Source organism: Panthera leo, chromosome B3 (genome assembly GCF_018350215.1).
Source record: "Panthera leo isolate Ple1 chromosome B3, P.leo_Ple1_pat1.1, whole genome shotgun sequence".
Taxonomy (NCBI): Eukaryota; Metazoa; Chordata; class Mammalia; order Carnivora; family Felidae; genus Panthera; species Panthera leo.
In genome coordinates this window covers 112,936,134-112,958,211 of record NC_056684.1, presented here as the reverse complement: position 1 = coordinate 112,958,211, position 22,078 = coordinate 112,936,134, and the positions used below count along the sequence as shown (strand labels likewise).

General features: G+C 52.0%; 1 protein-coding gene across 4 annotated transcripts in view; it reads right to left on the bottom strand.

The window, feature by feature from the left end:
* Positions 1-22,078, bottom strand: part of PLEKHH1 (pleckstrin homology, MyTH4 and FERM domain containing H1) — a 52,967-nt gene that overhangs the window by 3,100 nt on the left and 27,789 nt on the right. The window contains exons 6-29 of one of the 4 annotated variants that reach the window (XM_042943572.1): positions 21,469-21,550; positions 20,990-21,334; positions 20,574-20,773; positions 17,212-17,290; positions 16,469-16,560; positions 14,688-14,838; positions 14,328-14,473; positions 13,264-13,374; positions 12,248-12,334; positions 11,751-11,912; positions 10,718-10,798; positions 10,199-10,381; positions 9,691-9,799; positions 8,797-8,909; positions 7,961-8,137; positions 7,503-7,600; positions 6,835-7,012; positions 6,134-6,289; positions 4,939-5,039; positions 4,014-4,155; positions 2,729-2,871; positions 2,469-2,598; positions 452-538; positions 16-162 (exon numbers count right to left, since the gene is read on the bottom strand). In XM_042943572.1, coding sequence (XP_042799506.1) covers positions 16-162; positions 452-538; positions 2,469-2,598; positions 2,729-2,871; positions 4,014-4,155; positions 4,939-5,039; positions 6,134-6,289; positions 6,835-7,012; positions 7,503-7,600; positions 7,961-8,137; positions 8,797-8,909; positions 9,691-9,799; positions 10,199-10,381; positions 10,718-10,798; positions 11,751-11,912; positions 12,248-12,334; positions 13,264-13,374; positions 14,328-14,473; positions 14,688-14,838; positions 16,469-16,560; positions 17,212-17,290; positions 20,574-20,773; positions 20,990-21,334; positions 21,469-21,550 — 3,300 coding nt within the window. Of the gene's footprint in view, positions 1-15; positions 163-451; positions 539-2,468; positions 2,599-2,728; positions 2,872-4,013; positions 4,156-4,938; positions 5,040-6,133; positions 6,290-6,834; positions 7,013-7,502; positions 7,601-7,960; positions 8,138-8,796; positions 8,910-9,690; positions 9,800-10,198; positions 10,382-10,717; positions 10,799-11,750; positions 11,913-12,247; positions 12,335-13,263; positions 13,375-14,327; positions 14,474-14,687; positions 14,839-16,468; positions 16,561-17,211; positions 17,291-20,573; positions 21,335-21,468; positions 21,551-22,078 lie in introns of all 4 variants that reach the window. The other 3 variants (XM_042943569.1, XM_042943570.1, XM_042943571.1) reach the window with 3 other exon arrangements.

The following is a 22,078-nucleotide window of genomic DNA, read 5'->3' as shown; positions in this document are numbered from 1 at the left end:
AGCTGTCAGACCCACCTTGGGAGCAGCCATCCGGAAGAGCAACTTCTCAGTGTGGCCTTTTCCAGAGCTCTGGTCCAGAATGGATCTGATCACAAGCATGAAGTCATCCCGGCAGCCACCGAAGGTCATTACTGAAGAGTAGGGGTAAGTGACGTGCACATGCTGTGAGAAGAAGCCCGTTAGTTCTAGGGAAATTTTCCACCTGCCTCCTGAACTAAACCAGCATCCCCTGTCTATTGTGGGCACTGGTAGCCTTAACCAGAAAGGGAGAACTCTGAAGTGGTCATAATTTGGAGATTCATGTCTTGAATGTCAATAAGCTATATCTAGACTAGAGGACAGCAAGGCTGGGGCGAGGCCTCACTTAGCTCAGGCCTTTGAGTGCAGACAGAAGAAAAGATGCTGTTCAGGAGAAGGAGGGGTCAGAAGGCCAGCCCTCATCTTTCCATACCATAGTGCTGTGGTCCAGGATGCTGACCCCATCCTCATTCACAGCAATCCACACCAGAGCATTCTCCTTGGAAGACAGCTGTGCAGGCTGGGGAAACAGGAAAATCTCATCACACATGTCCACAGCTAGGGAAGCTGAACTGACAAGAGCTTTCTGAGGAAGAAGGCACATCCAGGGATCTGCTAGGCAGTGGTTTCCAACCTTTTTCACATCTTGGAAAACATGAAAGATGGTACTTGCACAGCCTGCCAAAGTAAATAGCCTTGGGGCTCTAGCTATCTAATTACCGTCCCAAGAGGAGAGGGGTACCTATAGCCCATCCTGCCATAGTACACTCGTTGGGAGGCTCTGTGCTGCACAATAAAGGCCAGCCCTGGCTGCTCTCATGAGCATGGAGACTGGGCTGTTTTCTAGTTCACACAAACTGACAAACAGTCTCTCCCAGCTGAAGTGCATCTTGCTTCAGCCAATTTCCTAGGGGCTGCAAATGAAACAGGAAAGCAAGCAATCTGAGGGGCTTTAGGCACTACCAGTGAGAAAAGTAACTCTCTGTTGGACAATTCTTAAAATGACTAACTTTCACTGCCAGGACTGCAGTAGAGCAATCTGGATTTCCTATCTCTCCTACCCAAAAGGCTGGGGAAAAGGAAGGACATGTCCTCCTTTTCAGAAGCTTTTCCCAACCCCCCAGACAGAGGGTCCCAGGGTCCCCCATTATATGCCTTTATAACACCCTTATACGCCTTCAGAACACTTGTTACAGCTTACAAAATAACGTATGTATTTAGAGAGAGAATATATATGATTATCTGATTAATGTGTACCTCCTTACTAGATGGGAAGCCCCACAAAGGCCAGGACTGTGTCTGATTCGCTCATCTCTTGTAATCTTAGGCAGTGCCTGAGACCTAGCAGGAGCTTAACAATTCTTTATTGAATAAATGAGTGAATGTCCACTGTCTAATCTGTACTGTTAGTGAACAGGATCATGATCCAGCTTTGAGGATCCTCTGAGTATGAATAAATTTTATGCACACCAGACACCTGGAGAAGAAAAGTTCCAGTTGAAATTAATATGGGTCACCTGGCCTTTCCTGCAGTGAAACTAACTGTTGCCTGAGTAATTTAAGAGTCTCCTTTGGCCATGCTAAGTCAGTAGAGATGTATTCATTTAGGTTATATATTGTTCTATCTTTTGCACTTTTAAAAATGTTTATTTTTGAGAGAGGGAGAGATAGTGTGAGCAGGGGAGGGGCAGAGAGAGAGGAAGACTGGATCTGAAGCAGGCTCTGCACTGACACCAGACAGCCCAATGCAGGGTTTGAACTCCTGAACCATGAGATCATGACCAGAGCCGAAATCGGATGCTTAACCGACTGAGCCACCCAGGCGCCCTCTTTTACACTTTTTAAAAAATGAAAGCATTCTTGAGGGTGTTATGTCAAGTTTGAATCCTTATGTGTAAATTAGTCCTTCCCCCACCCCGCCCAGGGGTAGCATTGTAAAAGAAATTAAAAAAAAAAAAAAAAAAAAAAAAGGAGGCACTTGGGTGGCTCAGTTGGTTGAGCATCCAGCTCTTGATTTCCGCTCAGGTCATGATCTAATGGTCCTGGGATTGAACCCTGTGTTGGGCTCTGAGTTGGGCATGGAGCCTGCTTGTGATCTCCCTCTCTCTCTCTCTCTCTCTCTGTCTCTCTATGTCCCTCCCCTGCTCTTATTCTCAAATAAATAAATAAATAAATAAATAAAGCAGTCAAAAAGGAAAGATGAACATCACCCAGACATAATCCTGGCCCAAAAGCAGTGATCACAACTCTGCTCTGGACCCTGGAAATCTGAGAGAAAGCCAGAAATGGGTGGAGAAACAGCGACCTCTGGTGGTTGCTAGTGTGCAGGTGGGCCCTGGAGCCTGGACTGACTCAAACGTGACCAGATGTGGGCAGTAGCTTGAGAAATTCAGGGCATGTTCCTGAGGGTGTGGTAATCACTCCTTTCCCTGGACACCACCCACACTTACCTGAGCAGCAAAAAGCTTAGCACCAAAGAAAGGCCATTTCCGGGCCACTGTCAGGTAGATGCGGATGCACTCAGGAGGGGAGCAGCCTTGCAGTGCGGTCCACTTTGTGGTCAGCAGATCTGCCAGGTGCCTGGTTTGGATGGATGGAAAGAGATGGTGGCCGTGAAGTGCCAACATGTTTTCATTGCAACTGGAGGTCTAACCCGGCTCCACAGTCCATGCCTCCCCACAGCAACCCCCTCCAAGACCTTGCAGCCTACCTCAGCTGTTCAGGGGGTGCCCCGTGTCTGTAGCGCCTTGGGTAGAACCTGTCTAGGACTTGTTGGAGGTGATGCTGAAGCTTGGCAGGGGGTGTGCTCCCAGGGCCTGGTGGGGTGGGCCTCTCTAAGTCTCCATATTCTACCTGTGTTGGAAGCACATGGAGTGAGCAGTCAAGAATCCAGAGGTGGATGGGGTGGGGATGGGGCTGGGGCTGCTGGAGAGGTGAAATAAACCATTACTTCATTACTTTATTGGTGGGGTGTGAACGGATGCGAAAACACTTCTTGTGAACAGACCCTGTGTCTCAAGTTTCACACACACTAGAGAAACCACCTTATGGTCCTAGATGATTATTTACATCAACTTGCCTTTGGCAGCTGAAGTTAAGTGCCTTATCCAAAGACACAATTAGCGGCAAAGGAAAACTATGGATATTCTGGCTTCTAATCCAAAAATATGAGATCCAGAACTGAAGATGCTACAGCTCCTAGAATATTGCAGTGTTCCAAGCCTTTGAATCAGACACCTCACTCAAATCCCAGCTCTGCCATCTGCCAGCTTTGTAACTTTGAGCAAGCTGCTTAAACTCTCTGGGCTTCAATTTCTTCATCTATTAAGTGGAATTAAGAACTAACAGGGATAATACATATAAACTGTTCAGCAGAGGACCCTCTATAGAGTATTGGGTAAATGCTTATTATTATAAAGATCAACTGTTATAATTGCTCCTTCCTCTCCACCATGTAGATTCAGACCCTTTCTCATGGGAACCAGGAGGGCATCCCAGATACCTTTGGCCAGATAGCCTCCTCAAGGTAATAAGGAGACGGGTCAAAGTCTGAATGCGTGTTCCCCTTCCTAATTCTACTTACAATGCTTTACAGTTGTAAGTACAAATTTTGCCACATCCATTATGTGATATACATCATTTCAGTAGCATACTGAAGGAAATGCAAGGACGCATTTTTGTTTACTTTACACAGACAAGGAAACTAAAGCACAGACCACTGCAGTGACCTGGCCAAAATCTCACAGTGGGAAGGCGGGAGGCACTCAAAGGCAAATCTTTGGATTCCATGTCCAGAGTTCTGTCCGTAACCTGTATCTGCAGTGAAGGGCTCTGCTGGGTAAGGAGTCAGCTTCCCTCCACAGCCAGGGACAGCGAGGCCACCCTCCCCTCAGGCACCACAGGGTCTGCAGTCTCCTGTTTTAGGGTGTGTGGTACGTTCCACGTGTGAGTTCAGACACGGTGCCCTGATCCTGCCAATTCCTGAACTGCCTTACCTGGGCCATCAGGGCAGCCATCTCGAGAGCCAGCTCCTTGTTGACAGGAAACCTCCCTGCCACTATCTCCCCGCTAGTCTGGGAGGCAAGCAGCAGCCGCTCCCGCTCCGTCTCCCCTTTGACTTGACTCCGAAAGTACAGCCTACAGGGAAGACAGAAGAAGCCAAGACTCAGTTGGGATCCTGAATGGATGAGGTTGTCTTGGCCTCTGTTTATCTTGATTTCCAAAGAAAGAAACTACTCTCTTTATACCATCTGTGAGCCTATTTTCTATTGCCTCCAGAAAAACTTAACTAAACATGACACAGGGCAGATACAGGGCCATTAGATCTCAGCAACAGTGGCACATGTTACACCTGAATACACCACCACGCTACTGGATCAGGGGAGGGGATCTGCTCCCTGGAACCAGAGCCTATTAGGGAACTGGATGAGTTAAAGATTCCAAGAGACTAATGGAAATTATTTGCCTAGAGACATACCTGGGATGGGATTTTCTTATTCAGATGGATAAAAAAAAAAATCCTGGTATCTACTTCTGTATTTCCTGGAATTGTTATAGGAGCTATTTATCCTTTAGCCTTAAATAGTGCTCATACAAAGTTTCACTCTCCTAATGTAACACATGCAGCCATCCCACAAGGTTGGTCTGTTTCCTTGGCAGGAGTATGCGCGCATGCGCACGTGTGTGTACATACGTGCGGTACAGAGACTGAGAGCCTGAGCTGTCCAGGTTCTCCAAGAGGATCAGCAGAGCCTCATTAGTTGGCCTCATTAGTTGGGGCCCCAACTAATGACCACTACACAGTGTTCTATCTGTGGATCCACTGCCTGTCCGGCACAGGCCATCCAGCTGGGGGAGTGGCAAGTGGCGCCCCAGTGGCAGCCCTCAGTCTCCGCCCCACCCTCAGGCGGTGTTCAGGACCTGTTCTTGTACATCAGCTTCACCACACGTGTGCCACCCTCAGCCTTTCCAGAGTGCAGCTCCTTCAGGGCCTGTTCCCACTTGGAGATGGCATCACAGATCTTAAAAGAGGCAAGAGAGGAAAGTCAGAAAAGCCCCTGATGAAGAGAACAAGGACCAATCTGGGGCAGGACCCAGGCAGGGCAGCAGGGCAGCAGGGCAGCATCGAGTGACTGTCCTCCATTAGGAGGCTGACTTGCAGGCCTCATGTGCCTGGGACCAGAGAGGTCTATAACAACCTCACAGACAGAGGTAGGGCCCTGGGCATGGTGTGAGCAGCAAAGCATGGAAGGCTGCCCCCACTGGCCTTAACACCTGAGGGGGCTTTCCCAGAGGCCAGGCAGGCGTCAGTCAAAAACCATGGCCTCATATTACCAGCTCTGTTTCCATTCCACCGACTGCTATTCTCTTGAAGTATACCCAGAGGCCTACCGTGTAGCAAAGCCAAACAGACCCCCTGACATTTATAAACAAGATATGTGGCATAGTTCTTCCAGGCAATGGTAAATAAAAGACTATAGAAGCCTTTGTCCTGTTGCCATAAAAAGAGCAGACACAGAACCAAAACACTCCTACTCATCAATGCTACAATACGTTCCCACAAACACTTCACATCTTGTCTGCTAATCCCAGACAAGATAGGTCTGAAATCCCATTCAAGGGTCCTTTACTTGTAGAGGTACCATATAGATCTACCTGCTTACAATTTGCTTGAACCAGTAAGTGCAGGCCCTGGCAGATGGAAAGATTGAGGGGCCAGGGAATAGCACCACATCCGGTGGACCTAGGTGTACAGCTACCCACCTCCGTGTGTGGATTGTGTGACTGGCAGCAGCCCCGGTTGGAGCTGCTGCTGACAAGTGCCTCCCTGTCCTTCCTATACCACGCTGAGAAGCAGCTTTTCCCCGGGACACTGCACAGCCCTTCAAGGGCGGGAGCGGTGTGGAGACAAGGACACACACAACTTCTCTCTGCCTGTACGGGTATGTTTTAGGATGCCACAAAAATGCTGGCTTGGGGGAGCACCTTGGACTCCAAACCCAACAGGCTGGGGGACAGTAAGGCACCAGCCAGGGGGCTCTCTCCCCATCACCAAAACCCGGAAGCCTGGAGGTCTCCCAGGAGGGGCTCATTTGGCTTACGGGGAGACCATCACCTTGATGCTCCCCTGCAGGCAGTGTTCCAGGTCCCTGCCAGAAGGGTCATCTGTGAAGAGGGCAAAGCCAGAGTGGGAGGACTTCCTCATGCCCGTCTCTTGGTTCAGACGCTGGAGGAACTCATCAACTGTGGAGGAGCCGTCAAAACCAACCACCTGCACGAGAGAGGTGTTAGTCCCAGAGGAAATTTCCCGAGAGGAACTCATTCTGGCTAGTGGACGCGTGTATCTGGGAGGTGGAAAGGCTTGGCTGAGAGGAGCAAGGGCAAATGCAAAAGCTAAAGGAAGCTGGTTTCCATAGTCACACACAGAGGGTGAGTGCTTCAGAGACAAGCGGCCCGCTATAAGCTGGAGGCAGACAGAAGCTCTGCTGCTCCTTGACTGCTGCTCTTTTGGAGGTCTTTTGTCCTGCGCCTTTCTTGGTCAATGTCTCGGCTTCCCCGTTCGTGCAGTGGTTTCTAAAGATCTACTTCCCAGGTGCCAAACAGCAGAGCACTTTTGGAGTTCAAGCTCCTTTCTCCCTCTACACAGGCAGTAACGGTCCCACCCCCACCTCCACACCCCAGGCCCATCCTGCTGGTTTGTCTATTATTAAGAGTCTGCCAAGCCTAAGGAGGTTTAACACCCACCTGGCCCAAAGATATTCTCTGGGCCAGTGATATGAGAAGACCCAGGAGAGGGATCCCGCGCGGCCTCCTCACCTGGTAAGTCCCATTGGCGAAGTGCACGGGGATGCTGAAGGGCAAGGAGTGGTGGAAGGGGTTGCGCAGCAGGATGGACACCACTTCCATGCGTGACGGCCTGGCCTCCCGCTCCCCCACCTGTAGAGTCCGCTCCACTGCCCGCTGGCAGTAGGTGGCATACTGGCCAGTTTCATTTCTAAAAAGACAGGGAAGAAAGAAGAGAATGCCAGGGAATTCATTCACCCCTGCCATCTTGACACCTTGGCTGCCTACCCTGACCTAGCCAAGACCGAATCCGCAGCTGGGCAGGCTGTGAAAAACGTGACACTCTGGTCTGGGGTGTTAATTTGTCATTCAGGGCCTATGTGCTGCAAATTGCTGGCAGAGATATTTCCTCTGGAAGCCAGAAAAACATGGCAACAGACCATGAAAATGTGGGGATGACTTGGGGACACCGGAACTTCACGTGAGCACATCCACAAAACACACATACACAGACTGGTGTGCAGAGCGGCCCAGGCCTCCACATGCCCATCTGTGCACACAGCACTGAGGTCTCCGTGTCTCCATGACCCCTGTGCAAACCATAGGAGCAGGGTGATTTGACCCATCTTGGTCCCCCCGTCCCTCTTCGCCATGCCACCGTCAGCAGTGCTAGAGTGGCATAGGAAAGGACCCTCACTCACGTGGGATCTGCATGGCGCTGGAGCTGCTGTTTGATGTACCAGAGGAAGTGGTGCTGAGGCAGGAAAAGTGGGGCACACAGAGCCAGGAGCTGCCAGCACTGCCAGGGAACAGGCAGCATGGGGTGAGTGCTGGGTCTGCGGCAATGCCCGCCCTCACAGTCCTGAGCTACCAAGGCTTCAGTGCTCTCCAAACCAGGGCCCCCCACCTTCTGTGGACGGCAGGATGGCCCATCCTGGTCAGGCTTTGTCCAGAACGGCAGTCACCCAATCTGACTATGCACAGACATCCAGAAGGGGCACAGAGAAGGCAGGTGTACTGAGGCAGCTTGGAGCACTGAGGCTGCCCATTGGCCACCAGGCCTAGAGGGTACCTGCTCCATTCCCTCCTTCCCCCTTCCCGGCTCCTGGGCAGTCCCTGCCAATGGCCACCGTCAGCTGTTTTGCCCCAGGATGCCCACCTGCATGAGGGAGTACTTCTGAGGTGGGCGGCAGCTGGTCTGCTTCATCAGTTGGCAGTAGATCTCGCTCTGCAGCTCGGGGTGAACCAGGCAGACCTGTAGTGCCGTCTGGGCCAGGGACACGTGATAGTCTACGGAGGCCGCTTCCACAGGCACGTTGATGAAAAGCTGGCAGGACTGGGACGAAAATGGTGGTGGGCCCGGGCAGACCAACAGCCCCTTGACTAGCATCCGCGGTGCCAGTGGGCAGATTGGGCCGTCCCCCCCAAGGGCTCCAGGCAAGCTCCAGTTCACTGTAGGAAGCCCTTTCTAAGAGGGAGCACTGTCACCGCTTGAGAGCATGTCTGCCTACTGAGAAGGCTACTCTGGGATAGAATCTATCCTTCTTCAAATGTGTCTGTTACATAAGCAAGACATTCTTTTTTTTTCTTTTTAAAGAGAACATTCAGATGGACACAAAGAACACTGTAAAATAGGTCAGAATCTCTGAGGTCCAGAAGCAACATAAACCTGGCCTTTCCTGCTGTTCACTAGAAGAGAAAGGGAGTTCCTCCAGGGGGAGTTTCACCGGCACTTCCCAAGGAAGCCGGGAATGCCTCCCCACCATAACTGACTGTGGGGGGGGGGGGGGGACAGCGGGGCGGGGGACAGCGGGGCGGTGGGGGGGGAGCTGTGGGACTCTTTCCCTTCCATTCAGATCTTTCTGTGAGCTCCCCCTAACCACATGGGTCTCTTCTACCTGAGCACCACCAAGGTGGGCAAATTGCTCTGGGAGAGTCTGGGTACGTGGCGAGGGCGCCACCTGTTGGTGCACCTGGGTTCCATTCCCGCTTTACCTTGAAGAGCTTGAGAGCCTCCGTCTGCAGGGCCTCGGAGGGCAGGGTGGTGAGGGAGGTGTATAGCCCGTCTTTGCTGTAACACAGCATGGGGTGCCTCCAGAGAGGGGAATCTGCCCAAAGCACAGCACCAGGGGTGAGGGAACTTGCCTCTCACCTCCACTCCCACTCTGATTTGTGAAGAAAACAAGGGTTAACTGGAACACACGGACCGCACTGGATTTATCCGCAGAGTGGGGGGTATGCAGTTGTACACTGCATCTAGCACGCTCACAAGCATGGCTTACAGGAAGGTGGCTACTGCCTTCTTCGGGGGGCTGCAGTGGGGGTGAGTGTGTGGGGCCGTGGGTATCTGCGTGCAAGCATGTGTGTGCGGGAGAGGCCCCTCCCTGCAGTGTCAGGTATGGATGGACAGTGCCTGTCAGCGGGGAACACACAAGGAGCAGTGAAGGGCTGTGCGGCATGTGCCATTAGTTCCTCAGGGTCCTGAGAATCAGTGGCAAAATAAAGACCCTGTGACACCCCAGGCTTAGGTTAGTCTAATCCCAGTTTAGGCTTCATTCATTGATTAACAAACTTTTAACCAGCTTCCTTCCTTCCTCAACTCTCTGCCCGGCCAGCAAAGCTGCAGTGAACAATGTAAAACACTGACCCACTGGAAAGTCTGCTTCCCAAATAAACTCCCCCAGATAGAGAGTGGTCACCTCAGAATCTCACCAGAAACAGGGGCTCTGGAGCGTGGATGGGAATGCCCTTTTGTGGCTTAGGTAGTTTTACAACAGCTTCAGAAACGCTGCTATAAATGCTAACAGAAATGCTTTCTTTGGGTTTCTGACCAACCGTTACCCAGCCGCCACCCTCCAACCCAAGCAGTGACGGCCACCGTTGCCTTACCTGGGTCTCCCTCCCCATCCATCAGTTTCCCAATGAGCTGCTCATAGGCAGTGCCAACCCGGGCACTGCTGCCACCTGCAGCCACCGTGAGGTGGTAAAGCCACGTGTCCTGGAAGGGGATGGAAAGCCATCTGATGAGACTGGAGTGGGAAGAATGGAGGCAAGAGCTCCAGAGAAGCTTCCTTGAAAGGGTCAAACTCAGGGTAAAGTTAGGCTAGTTTGGCTGACACAAGTCAAGGCCAACAGTCTCTAAGAGGGAAGACCTGGGATCAGGTGAACATGAACCCAAGTTTCTACGCGTGAGGTGCTATCTCACGGCCCCAGTGGAGAGATGCTGGTCACTGAGAGTGAATTCAGTATGAGGAATAGTGCAACCAGGGAATGAATACTAGTTGCCAAAATGTCCAGAAGGAAAGAAACTTGAATTTGGGGAGGTTGAGAAAGGAAAAGGGGAAGACAAGAATCACAGGACCAAGCTTGGCCATGGAGGCCCAGCCCCCTCCCTTACCTTTTCATGCTTGGTGCCAATGAGGAGGTAGGTAGGGCTGTGCTCTCGGGGGTGAATCACCAGGGTGCAGTGGGAGGAAAGCAACTGCCTGGTTCCGCCAGCCTCATAGTCTTCGTCTGAGTCACAGGATCGATCTACTTCCTCTATGCGTGCATCCCGCACAGGCAGATGGCCCAGGGGTCGCTGCGAACATGAGCCTTCCATGAATGGGAGAGCCAGCAGGGAATGGGGGAGTGTCTTCTTTCTGAACCCAAAGTCCCTGCTGGGCTGGGCATCATAGATGTGGCCTGGTCACGGATGAGGGAGTTAACTACAGCTCCCTGGCTGAGGCTTGCCTGGTGAAGCACAGATAGACCCCACAGGTGGAATTTGTGGGCCATTCAGTCTAGAGGGATCCAACCAGCTGGCTTCGTGCTTGTGGTGGAATTAGATGGGATAGAGGGAAAAACTGGGGCCTTGCATTAGGAATGTGGTCTGGAGAAAGCAGAGAGTGGGTGCTATCAGGAAGCCAGGGAGTACCTTGTCCTCATGGCTCCGATAGTAGTAGAAGGTTCTCCCAACAAGAGCACACCAGACCAGCTTGGAGTGGCCATGTTTTACCTAGAAGACAGAAATTAAGACAGCATTGTGAGAACCAGGTAATCCCAGAAGTAAATCCAGGACTGGCAAAGAGAAGCCACAGGGAGGCAGATCTCAAAACCCCTGGTCAACTCAGGTCCTTAGTGGAGATGCCACCCAGACGCCCTAATAACAGAACCAGCCCTTTCACAGCACAGGTCCGTGGCGGGTACCCTGTAACACCCCACTCACCCTTGCACTACATGCCGTTAAAAGATTAACCAGGCCAATCAGATGTCCTGTTCCAAGCATACGGACACAGGAAGAACTTGCTAGTCAGCTCTATGGATGTTGAGAGGGAGGGCAAGGCCACCCAGGGCAGGCATGGGATGCTAACACCCCTGGGAAAACATAAATCACTAGGGAACAGCAAGTGCACAACAGACAGAGGAGAGTGACAGGAGCACAGAATGAAAGGGGAAGCAGACGCAGAGACAGAGCCAAGACTGCTGAGCTTGCTCATACGAGGGGCTTTGCTTCCTGATGGCGTTCTCATCTAGTTAATGTGCTTCCTTGTTAACTTCCATTTTCTTGGGGTTAACAGGAACTCTGCTTCTCACAGCCAGAAAAGCCCTACCTCAAACACCTTTAGGGCAGGTCTGGGATGTTCTGTCTTTGAAGGGCCACACCTACCTCGCCTACATCACTCCCTCCCACCATTCATACTGAGGCACGGTAGATGCAGGCAGCGGTGGGCAGCAACTCCTAATAACCTTGAAATAGGTACAAGACATTCCTTTCCCTCCTGTCTTGATGATAACTGTTGTGCTAACAACTCTGGTCTCTGTTTTCATTCACCGACACTTTGTGAGGCCAACCAGCTGATCCCTGTGAGCAAACTCCTGCAGACAGGAGCTGTAAGGAGGGCAAGACCCAGGCTCCTGGCCCCCTGGCTGTCGGGGCCCACGTTCCACCCCACCAGCTCCTCCCATACCTTAGTCAGCCAGCCCTTCACGGTAGGCTTGATGCCACCCTGCGGCAGGGCCAGAGGCCCAACGGCCTGGACCTTCAGCAGGCTCTGCAGTACTCGGATCCACTCCTCCAGCAGGCTGGGTGAGTCAGCCGTCAGGTAATAGGTTTTCTTCTCAGAGATAAGCTGTGGAGGGCAGAGTGGGGGCCAGCGGCAGGGAGACAGGAGGATGGAACGCCAGGGACCTGGCTCCGGGGTGGCACAAATCCCTGAAACCACTGGGCCTTCCTTCTTCCCACCTTGGGACTCCCTCCCTTCTTTTCCTTATTGTTTTCTCCCCGTCTCTCTTACCTTCACTCTGTCTCTTCTTCCTTCCCAGTACTCACAAATTAGGATCACATCCAAATGTGGATGTGATGTCTTTCACACATGCTCATTTTGCCTCATCTTTGTCTCTATCATAGTCATAGCCAAACTTAGCACCTCTTGTGTCTAAAATCCTAGCTGCTAGCAACGCCCACCTGGAATGTCTGTGCACCCTCCCCTCGAACAATTTGGCAACGGGAATTCAGTTCCACTTGACCTTGAGGTTTCCGGATGACATCACTCTGTAAGACAGGAATGGGGAGGAAAATGGTATGAGTCTTCTCAGAGCACATCATTCTCCTTTCAGATCTTACTCCAGGCCACAGGCAGAGGGGAAAGGATTCCTAAGCTTTCCTGGGCTGTGGTATGATGGGTAACTTGTTCTGGATCCCAGTTCTAGCTAAATGGAGCAATGATTAGAGACATGGATCCTAACCCAGGCCTCAAAAAGCATAGATTGAGCCTTTAAAACTGGGTCAGAAGCCACCAGGTTATTACAGAGCTATAGAACCTTTAAATTCTATCACAGCCTTTAAACCAAGTGTGGAAATAAGTGGCAAATATATCCCCATTACCCTTCCCAGTGTGCCTGCACACCTTACTAATCAGTCACAGCATACTACTCATTGAGTGATACAGGCCCAGTATCCTCAACATGGTGTTCAGACAGTCACGGACAATCAGCTGGAGTTGCATAAGAGACACCGTCCTTTTGCCTTCCTGAAAACATTACTGTTGGTGTCCCAGGGATGTCCTGTCAAACTGGAGCCCAACATCCAAGGCTTCCTAATTCCAAACTGTACAGGAAGGAGGTGGAGGAGGTAATGCATTCTGTTAGGACAACCCAGATGATGTGAGGGCAGCCTGCGAACAATTTCTTTTACAGGACCAGGCATTAGAAGAAATCAGTTTCTGAAGTAAGAAGGAATCACCCAGCCAACTCATCTAGAACTGCCTTTGTTCCGTGCCTGATTTGACTCCAAGAACCAGTAACCAGCCTCATGGCCCCATGTAAGGCTCAAAGCCTTGGGTGCCCAGCCAGGTCGCCTCTCCCCACCTGCCAGACCTAGCCCTCTGGCTGTGGGCCATACCACCCCTCTTCCAGCCCATCACAGTTCTGAGTTTGGGGTGGGGTCCTTTTGACTACCGTTCTGGGGAAGGAGGGTCTCACCGGGGACTTGTAGTACATAATCTGTCCCTGTCTCAGGACAAACCAGCGCCTCTTCCATGTCTTCACCCGGCTCCCCATTTTTAGCAAGTAGCCCGACTTCTCCAGGGACTCCTATGGGGGTGGGAGGGTATAGGGGGAAGAGGGGGAGACAGAAAAAGGGAATCACTTGGGGTTTGTAGATGTCATACAGGACAAAATGGCCCAGTTGAGTCACTGCTTTGTCATCAATTAAAAACCAATTCTTGAGTACCTACTATATATATTTTCAGGGTACCATGCCCTGCTAAGGGTTCAAACAGAACTAGCCTAAAGCAAAGGTGGTCCCGCTGTGGAAGGGTCCTGCTGGCTGGGGAAGACAACACCTGACTGTGAGAAGGTGGCAGACCAGGGGCTGCATGAGGGAGAGAATGGCCAGGAAGGGCTTTGGGAAGAGCCAAATCTGGACTGGCCCCGGAAGGAAAAGTCAGCTTTCCTTCAAAGACAAGCTAAGAGGAGGAAAAGGCTATTGCAGGCAGCAGGAAGGGAGAGCGAGGTTTGGGGAACAAGGGGCACATCAGCCAGGCTGGGGCAGAGGGGAGATGAAGACACAGTGGCATGGTGGTGTGGGACAAGCGCTGGGGAGTGAGTGATGTGGGTCTGTGGCACAGCTCTGGGCCTCAGTCTTCTTATCTGTAAAATGGGGTTAACAGCTCTGAGAGGATGGTGAGGACACACGAGACCAGGCACGAAGAGCACTGAGCATGGTGCCTGGCACACTGTAAGAACTCAGCTCTCAGCGTTCCAGGGCCAGCATGGGGTTAAAACGAAGTAACTCAGTGAGCCACAGTGTGCTTTCCCACTGGCCAGCCCTGGTTTGCTAAGGAGCTCACCAGGCTCCTTCTCCTTCCTCACAGGGTCTGTGTGTACTTGATTTCATAGCTGCACACCCCCCCTGCCCGGCCCACTCCTCGGGGCCTCACATCTGTTGCAGCCCTCTGCCCCAGCCCTCACCATTCCCCTGGGAGCCTTCATCTCACAGGGATCTGCTCCCACCCTGCCCGGACTCAGCCACACTCCCAGCTTACCCCGCCCAGGCCCAGCCCCTCGGTGGAGTAGGACGAGGTGCGCTGTAGTTTGTGCTCAGGCTCTGAGTAGTCACTGTCCAGCGAGCAGGCATCTGGGGGGATGGCGTAGTCTCCCTCAGAGCTCAGTGAGGACATGGAGACGCCTGCTGAAGAAGGAGTTGTCAAGGCCTGGATCCCAAACCTCTCCCAGCTTCCACAGTCCGGGAGCTGCAGAGCCTTCCTCACCGACCCAGGACCTTTGAGTCTGGAGTTCAGGGTCATGGGCAGAGATCAAGCAGGGACTCCCGGATACGCCCACCCAGGGGAGGAGGTCAGGGTCTGCTTGCTATACCCCGCACCTTCCTGCTCCCCACTCTGTACCTCTCTTGATGGCCCGAGGGCTGCCCAGTCCACTGGTCTTCCTGGACTCAGAGCAGGGGACCGAAGTTCGGAAACTCGCCTGAGAGCTGCAGTCATCGTCAGACCCAGAGGACTCGTCCACAAAGGGTACAGTGCTGATCTGCGTGGCTCTCTGCAAGACAGGCCCCTCCCCCACTGCAGCTCCCCTTGCAAAACAAGCCCCTTCCCATGGGCACTTGTACTCTGGCTCCATGTGCCCAGGGTGTGGCCAGCACAGCTCTGACCTTACTCTCCTCACCTCCATGCTTCCCCTGGGCCTTCGGCGCCCCCACACCAGCCTCTGTGGTCCCCAAAGGAGCTGCCCCATCTAGGCTGAACACCTGGCAGTGTGACCCTTGCTCCCACCACTAGGGGTCCAGAATGCCACTCCATGGGCCAAGTGTGAGACAGGAGCTTTAAAAACGTGTGGGGATAAGGAAACAAGAGGCCATCTCAGTGGGCAAACATTTAAAAAGACCATTTCAATGTTGGTGAAAGTGTGGGGGAAAAGATATTCCGTAGTGTGATAGAACCTCTCAGAAGGTAATTTGGTACAACCTGCCAAAATTTAAAATATGCGTATCATTTGCCCATAAATTTCACCTCTAAAATTCTGTCCTATGGAAGTACATACACATTATATGTAAGTGCACGGAGATATATCTGCACATTGATGTTCATTGCAACACTGATTTTAGAGAAAAACAGAAGACCTAAACTGTCAATCAGTGGAGGACAGGTTAAGGTGGCTATGGGGCATCTACACCAAGGGGTACCAGATAGCCCTAAAAGAGGAAGCAGAGCTGTGCATAGAGGTATAGCAGGAAGATGGGAGTGTGAACAAGCAAAGGGTAGGACGTGTGTAATATGATCCCCGCTGCGTGCAAGCATGCGTGTGACAGAGACACAGACACAGAAGATATTTGCAGATGCATCAGAAGGCCTCACAGAATAAACATTAATGATAGCTGCCTCTGGAGTGAAGAATTAGGGAGAAGCAATGTGAAAGAAGATTTCACTTTTGGCTTTCTCTCTCTCTTTTTTTTTAATGTTCATCTTTGAGAGAGACAGAGCACAAGTGGAAGAGGGAAGAAAGAGAGGGAGACACAGAATCTGAAGCAGACTCCAGGCTATTAGCACAGAGCCCGATGTGGGGCTTGAACCCACAAACCATGAGATCATGACCTGAGCCGAAGTGGAAAGCTTAACCAACTGAGCCACCCAGGTGACTCAGCTTTCTGATTCTTCTATAAAAAGTTTTACAAAGTATTACTATATTGATCTCAAAAACCAATAACAAAAGGAGACAAAAATGTGTATGAAAACATTATGTTGCAGTTAAACCTGATTTTTGTTAAAAAAAATAGATATGAAATTAATGTAATATTGTGTGCCAACTATACTCAAAGAAAAATATATAGAGATGTTATGAATGTACACATAGGAATATATGTTTGAACACATACGAGAAGTTCTGGAAGAAGTCCTCCCGGGACAGACGTGTGAAAAGATGGGTAGGAGAGGTGGAGCAGGCATAGGCCTCACTTTAACCTTCCACTTTGCCCATGATCATATGGATCAAGTTTTTGTAAACATACAAGTTTTATAATTAAGATCTAATAAATAATAATAAAATTACATATATATGGGTGCTGAGCTCCCTGCCCAGAGTCACGTGTGTGCAGAAGCCTGACCCTAGAGCCCCACTGAATGAATGGGGCCTCCCGGATGGCACACCCCCTCCTCGGATAGCAGCTTCTTACCCCCTTCAGGGCTGTGTAGACAGGCACGGTGACATTCTTGTAGACAAGGCCAGAGAAAGGCCCAGGGGACGCAAGGGCAGGAGGGCTTGAAGCTGGAGGGGGTGGAAAAGAAGGATGAGTTTAACTCAGATGCCATAACTCACTCAGGAGCCTGCGGTAGCAGAGACCTGGGCAGACTGAGGAGGAGATCCATGGAGAGAGTTCTTTGAAAGAGCACTCCAGGCGACAGGCAGGGTGGCAATCCTCAGCATGGGGGTTGAGAATTTCTTCAGTCCCACTCGTGTGAAGGTGAGTTACCAACCATGAGACTACGGAGCCCTCACATCACTGTGGGGATTCAGTGGCTGGCTAGTGACTCAGGAGCCAGAGGGGGGGGATGCGGTTCCTTCAGGGGGCTCATCTAAATCAAGGCACGGGGGAGATGTCCCGCCCCCTCCCAGTCCTGGGAGCTACAGAGGGGAAGCCAGTGCAGGTGGGAGGCTGGGTTGGAGGACCCCGCCTCTAACGTCTCCTCCAGCTCTGTAATTGGTGTTCAAGGCCATGCCCACTCGGCATGTAATGAGCAACTCCTGTCTGCACAGCTTCCTTTCCCTTAGCCCTGGCTGTGATTTCACTGAACCTCACCTGTTGGGGGAGGGAACGGGGTGCCTGGATGGAGCACCAGGTGGCCCTCAGAGTGTTACTCAGAGTCTTCTCCCTGCATGCCCACCCTGTCTACCATTTGGGGCTCACTTGGGACTCACCGCAACAGGTGGCAATAGTTCTGGGAGATGCGTCTGAGAGCCGCATGCCAGCCATAGCCACCGCGTAGATCCGGCTCTCCTGGAATGGAAGACCCCAGAGGGTCAGAGTCCAGCTCTGTGCCCAGCCCAGCACCTCCTGGGTGTGGAGGTAAAAGGATGGCTGTGGACCTAGGTCCACATCCACGTTTGGCCAATTACAGCTGGGGTAATCCTAGGCAAGTTATAGTTGAGCTTCCTTTTCCTCAGCTCTGAAGTGGAGATAATACTCACCTGTCAGGCTGTTACAAAAATCAAATAAAATCATTAATGGAAACATCTAACACCTGGAATATAATCAGCGTCCAACAGACACTCAGTTCTTCTCTTGTCTCCACACAAGAAGTTCAAGAGGAGAGAGTCAGTGACCTGTTTCTCTGCATCTTACCCATTTTAGAGGTCTTGGGTCTCTGGCTCTCACCCCTGGAAGCTGGAGTGTTGATAATGAGGAAGTCAGAGCCCCATGGCAAAGGCATGCCCTTTTGTAAGCCAGTTGTTTGGAAGCTAGGACACAATTTTTTCCAACACTAACAACGTTACATTCATGGTTAGGCCCAACCTGCAAAGCTTGTCTAAGCTCACCTGGACCCTGAATCCCGCTGTAGAAGACACATCAACGAGAACCCTCACCCTCAAGTTCTCCTTTACCCCTTGGCGTTCCTGGGTCTGAAAGAGGCCCACAGGCCTAGGGAGCTTTCCTAACGGTTTTGATCAAACAACCCAGAGGCTCTGCCTGTGCTTTTCCAGATCTCTTTTCTCCACTCAAGGCAAAGAGAAACAAAGACCTTCTCAGGTGACAGGAAAGTCACAAGGACTAGGGAAGGTGGGCCTGGCTGGCTCAGGGAGGCAGCGGGGCTGGGGACTGGGGCTGGAAGGGCCATGAGGTGCTAGTGGGATGTCCCCCAGAGAGGAGCAGCAGCTCTGGGGCACGTGAGGGAGAGAGGGCTGGGTGGGACCTCCCCTGAGCTGAGCAGAGGGATGGGAAGTAAGAGACAGGGTGGTGAGGAAGGGGATCCCAGGAAGAGACTGGTCCTGCCAGTCCTGGTCACGGAATTCCTTTAACTTCACAGACAGAATGTAAGCAAAGCTTGAGGGATTTGGGTAAAACAGACTTGGGAGTGTTTCACAAAAGTTATCGACTGACTGCCTAACTCACAAGGTTGTTTTGAGAATCAACAGAAAAATGGCTCTGCACGCTTGAATTGGTGAATCAGTATATTTGCCTCCTTCCCCTGAGAAATGCCCTCTCAATTTCCAATTTCTAGTCTTGATTTCCTCTCAGATGGTCACTGCCCAGGTGGTCCCACCTGAGAAGAGAGGGTAGGCACCTATCTTGTGTTTCTTGGGAGCAAGTTACAATGAGGGCTGTGAACAGGAGACAGCTCCTCTGTAGGCTGGTATGGCCAACTGCTGGGTCCCCAGGACCCAGCTGAGAGCAGGGAGGGCCTGTGGGAACACCTGATACCCCTTCAAACCTTCATCCCCAGAGCTTCCCTGATGTTCACATGGGGAAAATGTTGTCCAGAGCATCTTATATTCACTCCCTTTTCCTCTTGTGTCGCTCTCCTCCTCCCCCCAACACCCTCTTAACCTGTACAGGCAGAACACAAGAACTGCTCTGAGCCATCACGGTGGACGGCTATATTTTGGCAAAAATGGCAAAAGTGAGCAGCATGTTTTTCTGGTAACACCTGCTAAGCCCTCTTGTCGCATCCCTTGCCGGAACGCTCCCTCACTGCCTGCCTCTGCTTTTGGATTCTAGCGCATTTGTAGTTACCAGACAATAATGAAAAAGAGGAGGGACGGTCTGCGGTGGTCCAGCCTGGCCTGGCCCTGCCCTCCTTTCCAACATCCTCTCCACTGTTACCCTGCCCACCCCTTTGCTCCTTCTCTGCCCACTCCTTCTTCTCCCCTCTACCTCACCCTTCCTCTTGGGGAGGTGCCTTGTGTGATGTTCCCATGATCCTGGAGCTTCAGGGACAGGTCAGCAGCATATGGCCTGAAGACTGTCCTAGCCCTCTCCAGAGGCCCCACTCCCAGGCATGGCTGTGTCTGCAGCCATCAGGCCCCCTTGCAGTGATCAGTGCTGGCCAGCAAGCACTGCTAAGGATGTGACCCATATGCCTGGGGTGCTGAGGCTCCCCGGACCACCAGCATTTCAAAAGGAGACCCCGGAAGATGCTGCTGAAAAGGCGTTTCTCCGAACAGTGGTGTAAGGTGCTATCGCCCTGAAGTACCCAACCGCCACCCCCGTACCCTGCTCCCTGTGCTGCCAGGAGCCTGACACTCAGACGTCTCCTACCACCTGCCTCACACGCATCCAGGGGTCCAAGCATGAGTAAGAAGCTGACATCTGCACTGTGATGTCCCCTAAGAGGCAGTACAGCTGGAAGGTGAGAGCTGGGCTCTGGAGGCAGCGGGGCCCACATTCAAAGCCTGGCTCCTCACTGACTGCTATATGACCTTGGGCAAGTAACTAAGTCTGTGGGGACAGCAGTTTCCCATCTGTAAGAGGAACAGCACCTGACTCCTCACACAGGGTCCTGCACACGTGCTGGGCCCTGAGCTACACACTCCACACCCAGTATCTCATCTCATCCTCCACACTCCCTATACAACCTCATTCATGTCCACCCACCGCCCCCCATTTTTATTTTAACTGTTTATTGTGGAAAATGCCAAACAGACACAAAAGTGGAATGAAGAGAATAAAGAATGACCTCAGGTAGCCATCACCCAGCTCTGTAAAGATTAATGCACGGCTGGTCTTGTCTCCTCGGTGTTCCCCACGCCGGATCATCGATTCTGAGGCAATGCCCCCAGACATCACCTTCTCTTATCCAGTGTTACAAGTAAGGAAGCTAAGGCTCGGAAATAACAATCACGGCCAACACTTACTGTGAACCACCACCGCAGGCAACTGCTAGCACATTCAACCCTCACCACAGCCTGGTAAGGGAAGTACTATTATCCCCCCGTGACAGATAGGGAAACCGAGGCGCACAGGTTTAGTAACTAGCTCAGGTGACGCGGTTAGCACTTCCACCCTAGTGGTTTGATTCTGGCACCTGTGCTCTTCACCACGGCACTGCACCACCTCAAAGGGTCGCGGAGATTAAATGAGAAAATGTGCACAAAGCGCCCGGTTTGGTGCGTGGCACAGGCTCCTAAATGACAGCCAGCCACCATCCAGTCACTCCTGGCCCCACCCCCTGCCGGTTGGCCGTGAGGATGAGAGCCTCATCTCACACTTGGCGTGAAGGCATGAGGCTGTGCTTCATGAGCAGCTCTGCCGCTCTGCCCAGCTCCCAGGTTGTGCCTCTTACCCAGGATGGAAACCGGTGCAGAGGGGGCGTGGGAGGTTTGTTGCCCAAATCCACTTCCTCCGGCTCAGCTCTGGGGGCCTTCGGGCTCTTTCTTTCCTCCTTCTTCCCGGCTGGGGGTTGCTCCTCCATCTCCATGTTTTCTGGTTCCTCCCGGAGCTCAGCTCGGGCCTCCACCTCAGGAAGGCTGGAGGGGTGGAGGGCTGAGAGGGTCCCAACCTCAATGCTCACCACGTGGTTGAAGGGCCCAGGGCCCACCTGGGGCTGGCTGTGGTGCCGCTTGACCAGCTGGATGCTGTCCCGGGGGTTGCTGGGGGCCCGCACCTTCGGGAGAGTCAGGCTGCAGCCCGGACCACCTTCCCTGGCAGAGTTCTTTGTCCCAGGGAGTGTCCCACCCTGAGCAATGACCAGGCCCTCACCCCAGGAAGCTGAACCATGTCTGTGGGTGCGAGACTTCACACACAGCCGGCGGGGAGAGCCCTCTCTTCCCAGACGAGGTGGAAGGGTCTTGGCCTCTGATATTTCTCCAGGATGGACCATGATGGAACTCGAATCCTCCAAAGAAATTCCTGCTTTAGGAACACAGTCCTTGCTCTGCAGAGCACCTGTAGAAGGTGCAGGCATAGCTGCCTTCAGGGCACCCTGGGCCTGAGGACCACGGTCCTGCCCTGTTGGCTGGGTCCCTGGCCCTGAAGAGCCAGAATCCTGCTCTGGGGTTTCCTGGGGGGCCACCAACAGCTTTCCCGAAGGTGCCATCTGAAGAGCTGTGGTTGGGGTGAAAAACAGGCATATTGAGAGCTCCCTCGGGTTCGGCCCACGCCCTAACACACACACGTGCGCACATGCACACACTCACATACACACACTCACATACACACACAAAGCCCGGCCTACTGACCTTCTAGAGCATCTTGAAGGGCTTCCACCTGCTCTACCAACTGCTGATTACTGCTCCTCAGGTGCTGATTCTCCATCTCAAGCTGCCCAGAAAGAAAAATAAAGATTTAGAATACTCAACCTACAGGTTCAGGCATAGAATTCAAAATAAGATTAAAAATCCTTTTTTAAGATCAAATCTTTGAAAAAAGAACACTTGGTGCCCCAGTAATCCAGGGCTGACCCTCCCAGGGAGCCCTGACCTACCCCCTTCCTCTGTGCTAACCAGTTTGGGTTGAGACAGAAGTCTATTTGGCAGCCCCTGCACCTTTTCTAGATATTTTAACCTCTTTAAAAAAAAAAATGTGAAATGTAATACACAGAAAACTACATATCACATCAATGAACAGCTTAACAAATGACTGTGAAGTGACTACTCATGTGATCACCACACAGGTCAAGAAACAGGAATCTGCCAGCACTGTCAACAACAAATTGCCCCTTCCTGGCCATGTGTTTCTCCCTTCCTACAAAGGCAACCACTCTTCTAGGTATATGAGACTCACTTCCTTGCTTTCCGGGTTTCATCATTGAAGTATGCACCCTCCACACATTGGCTTAGTGGCGCCCAT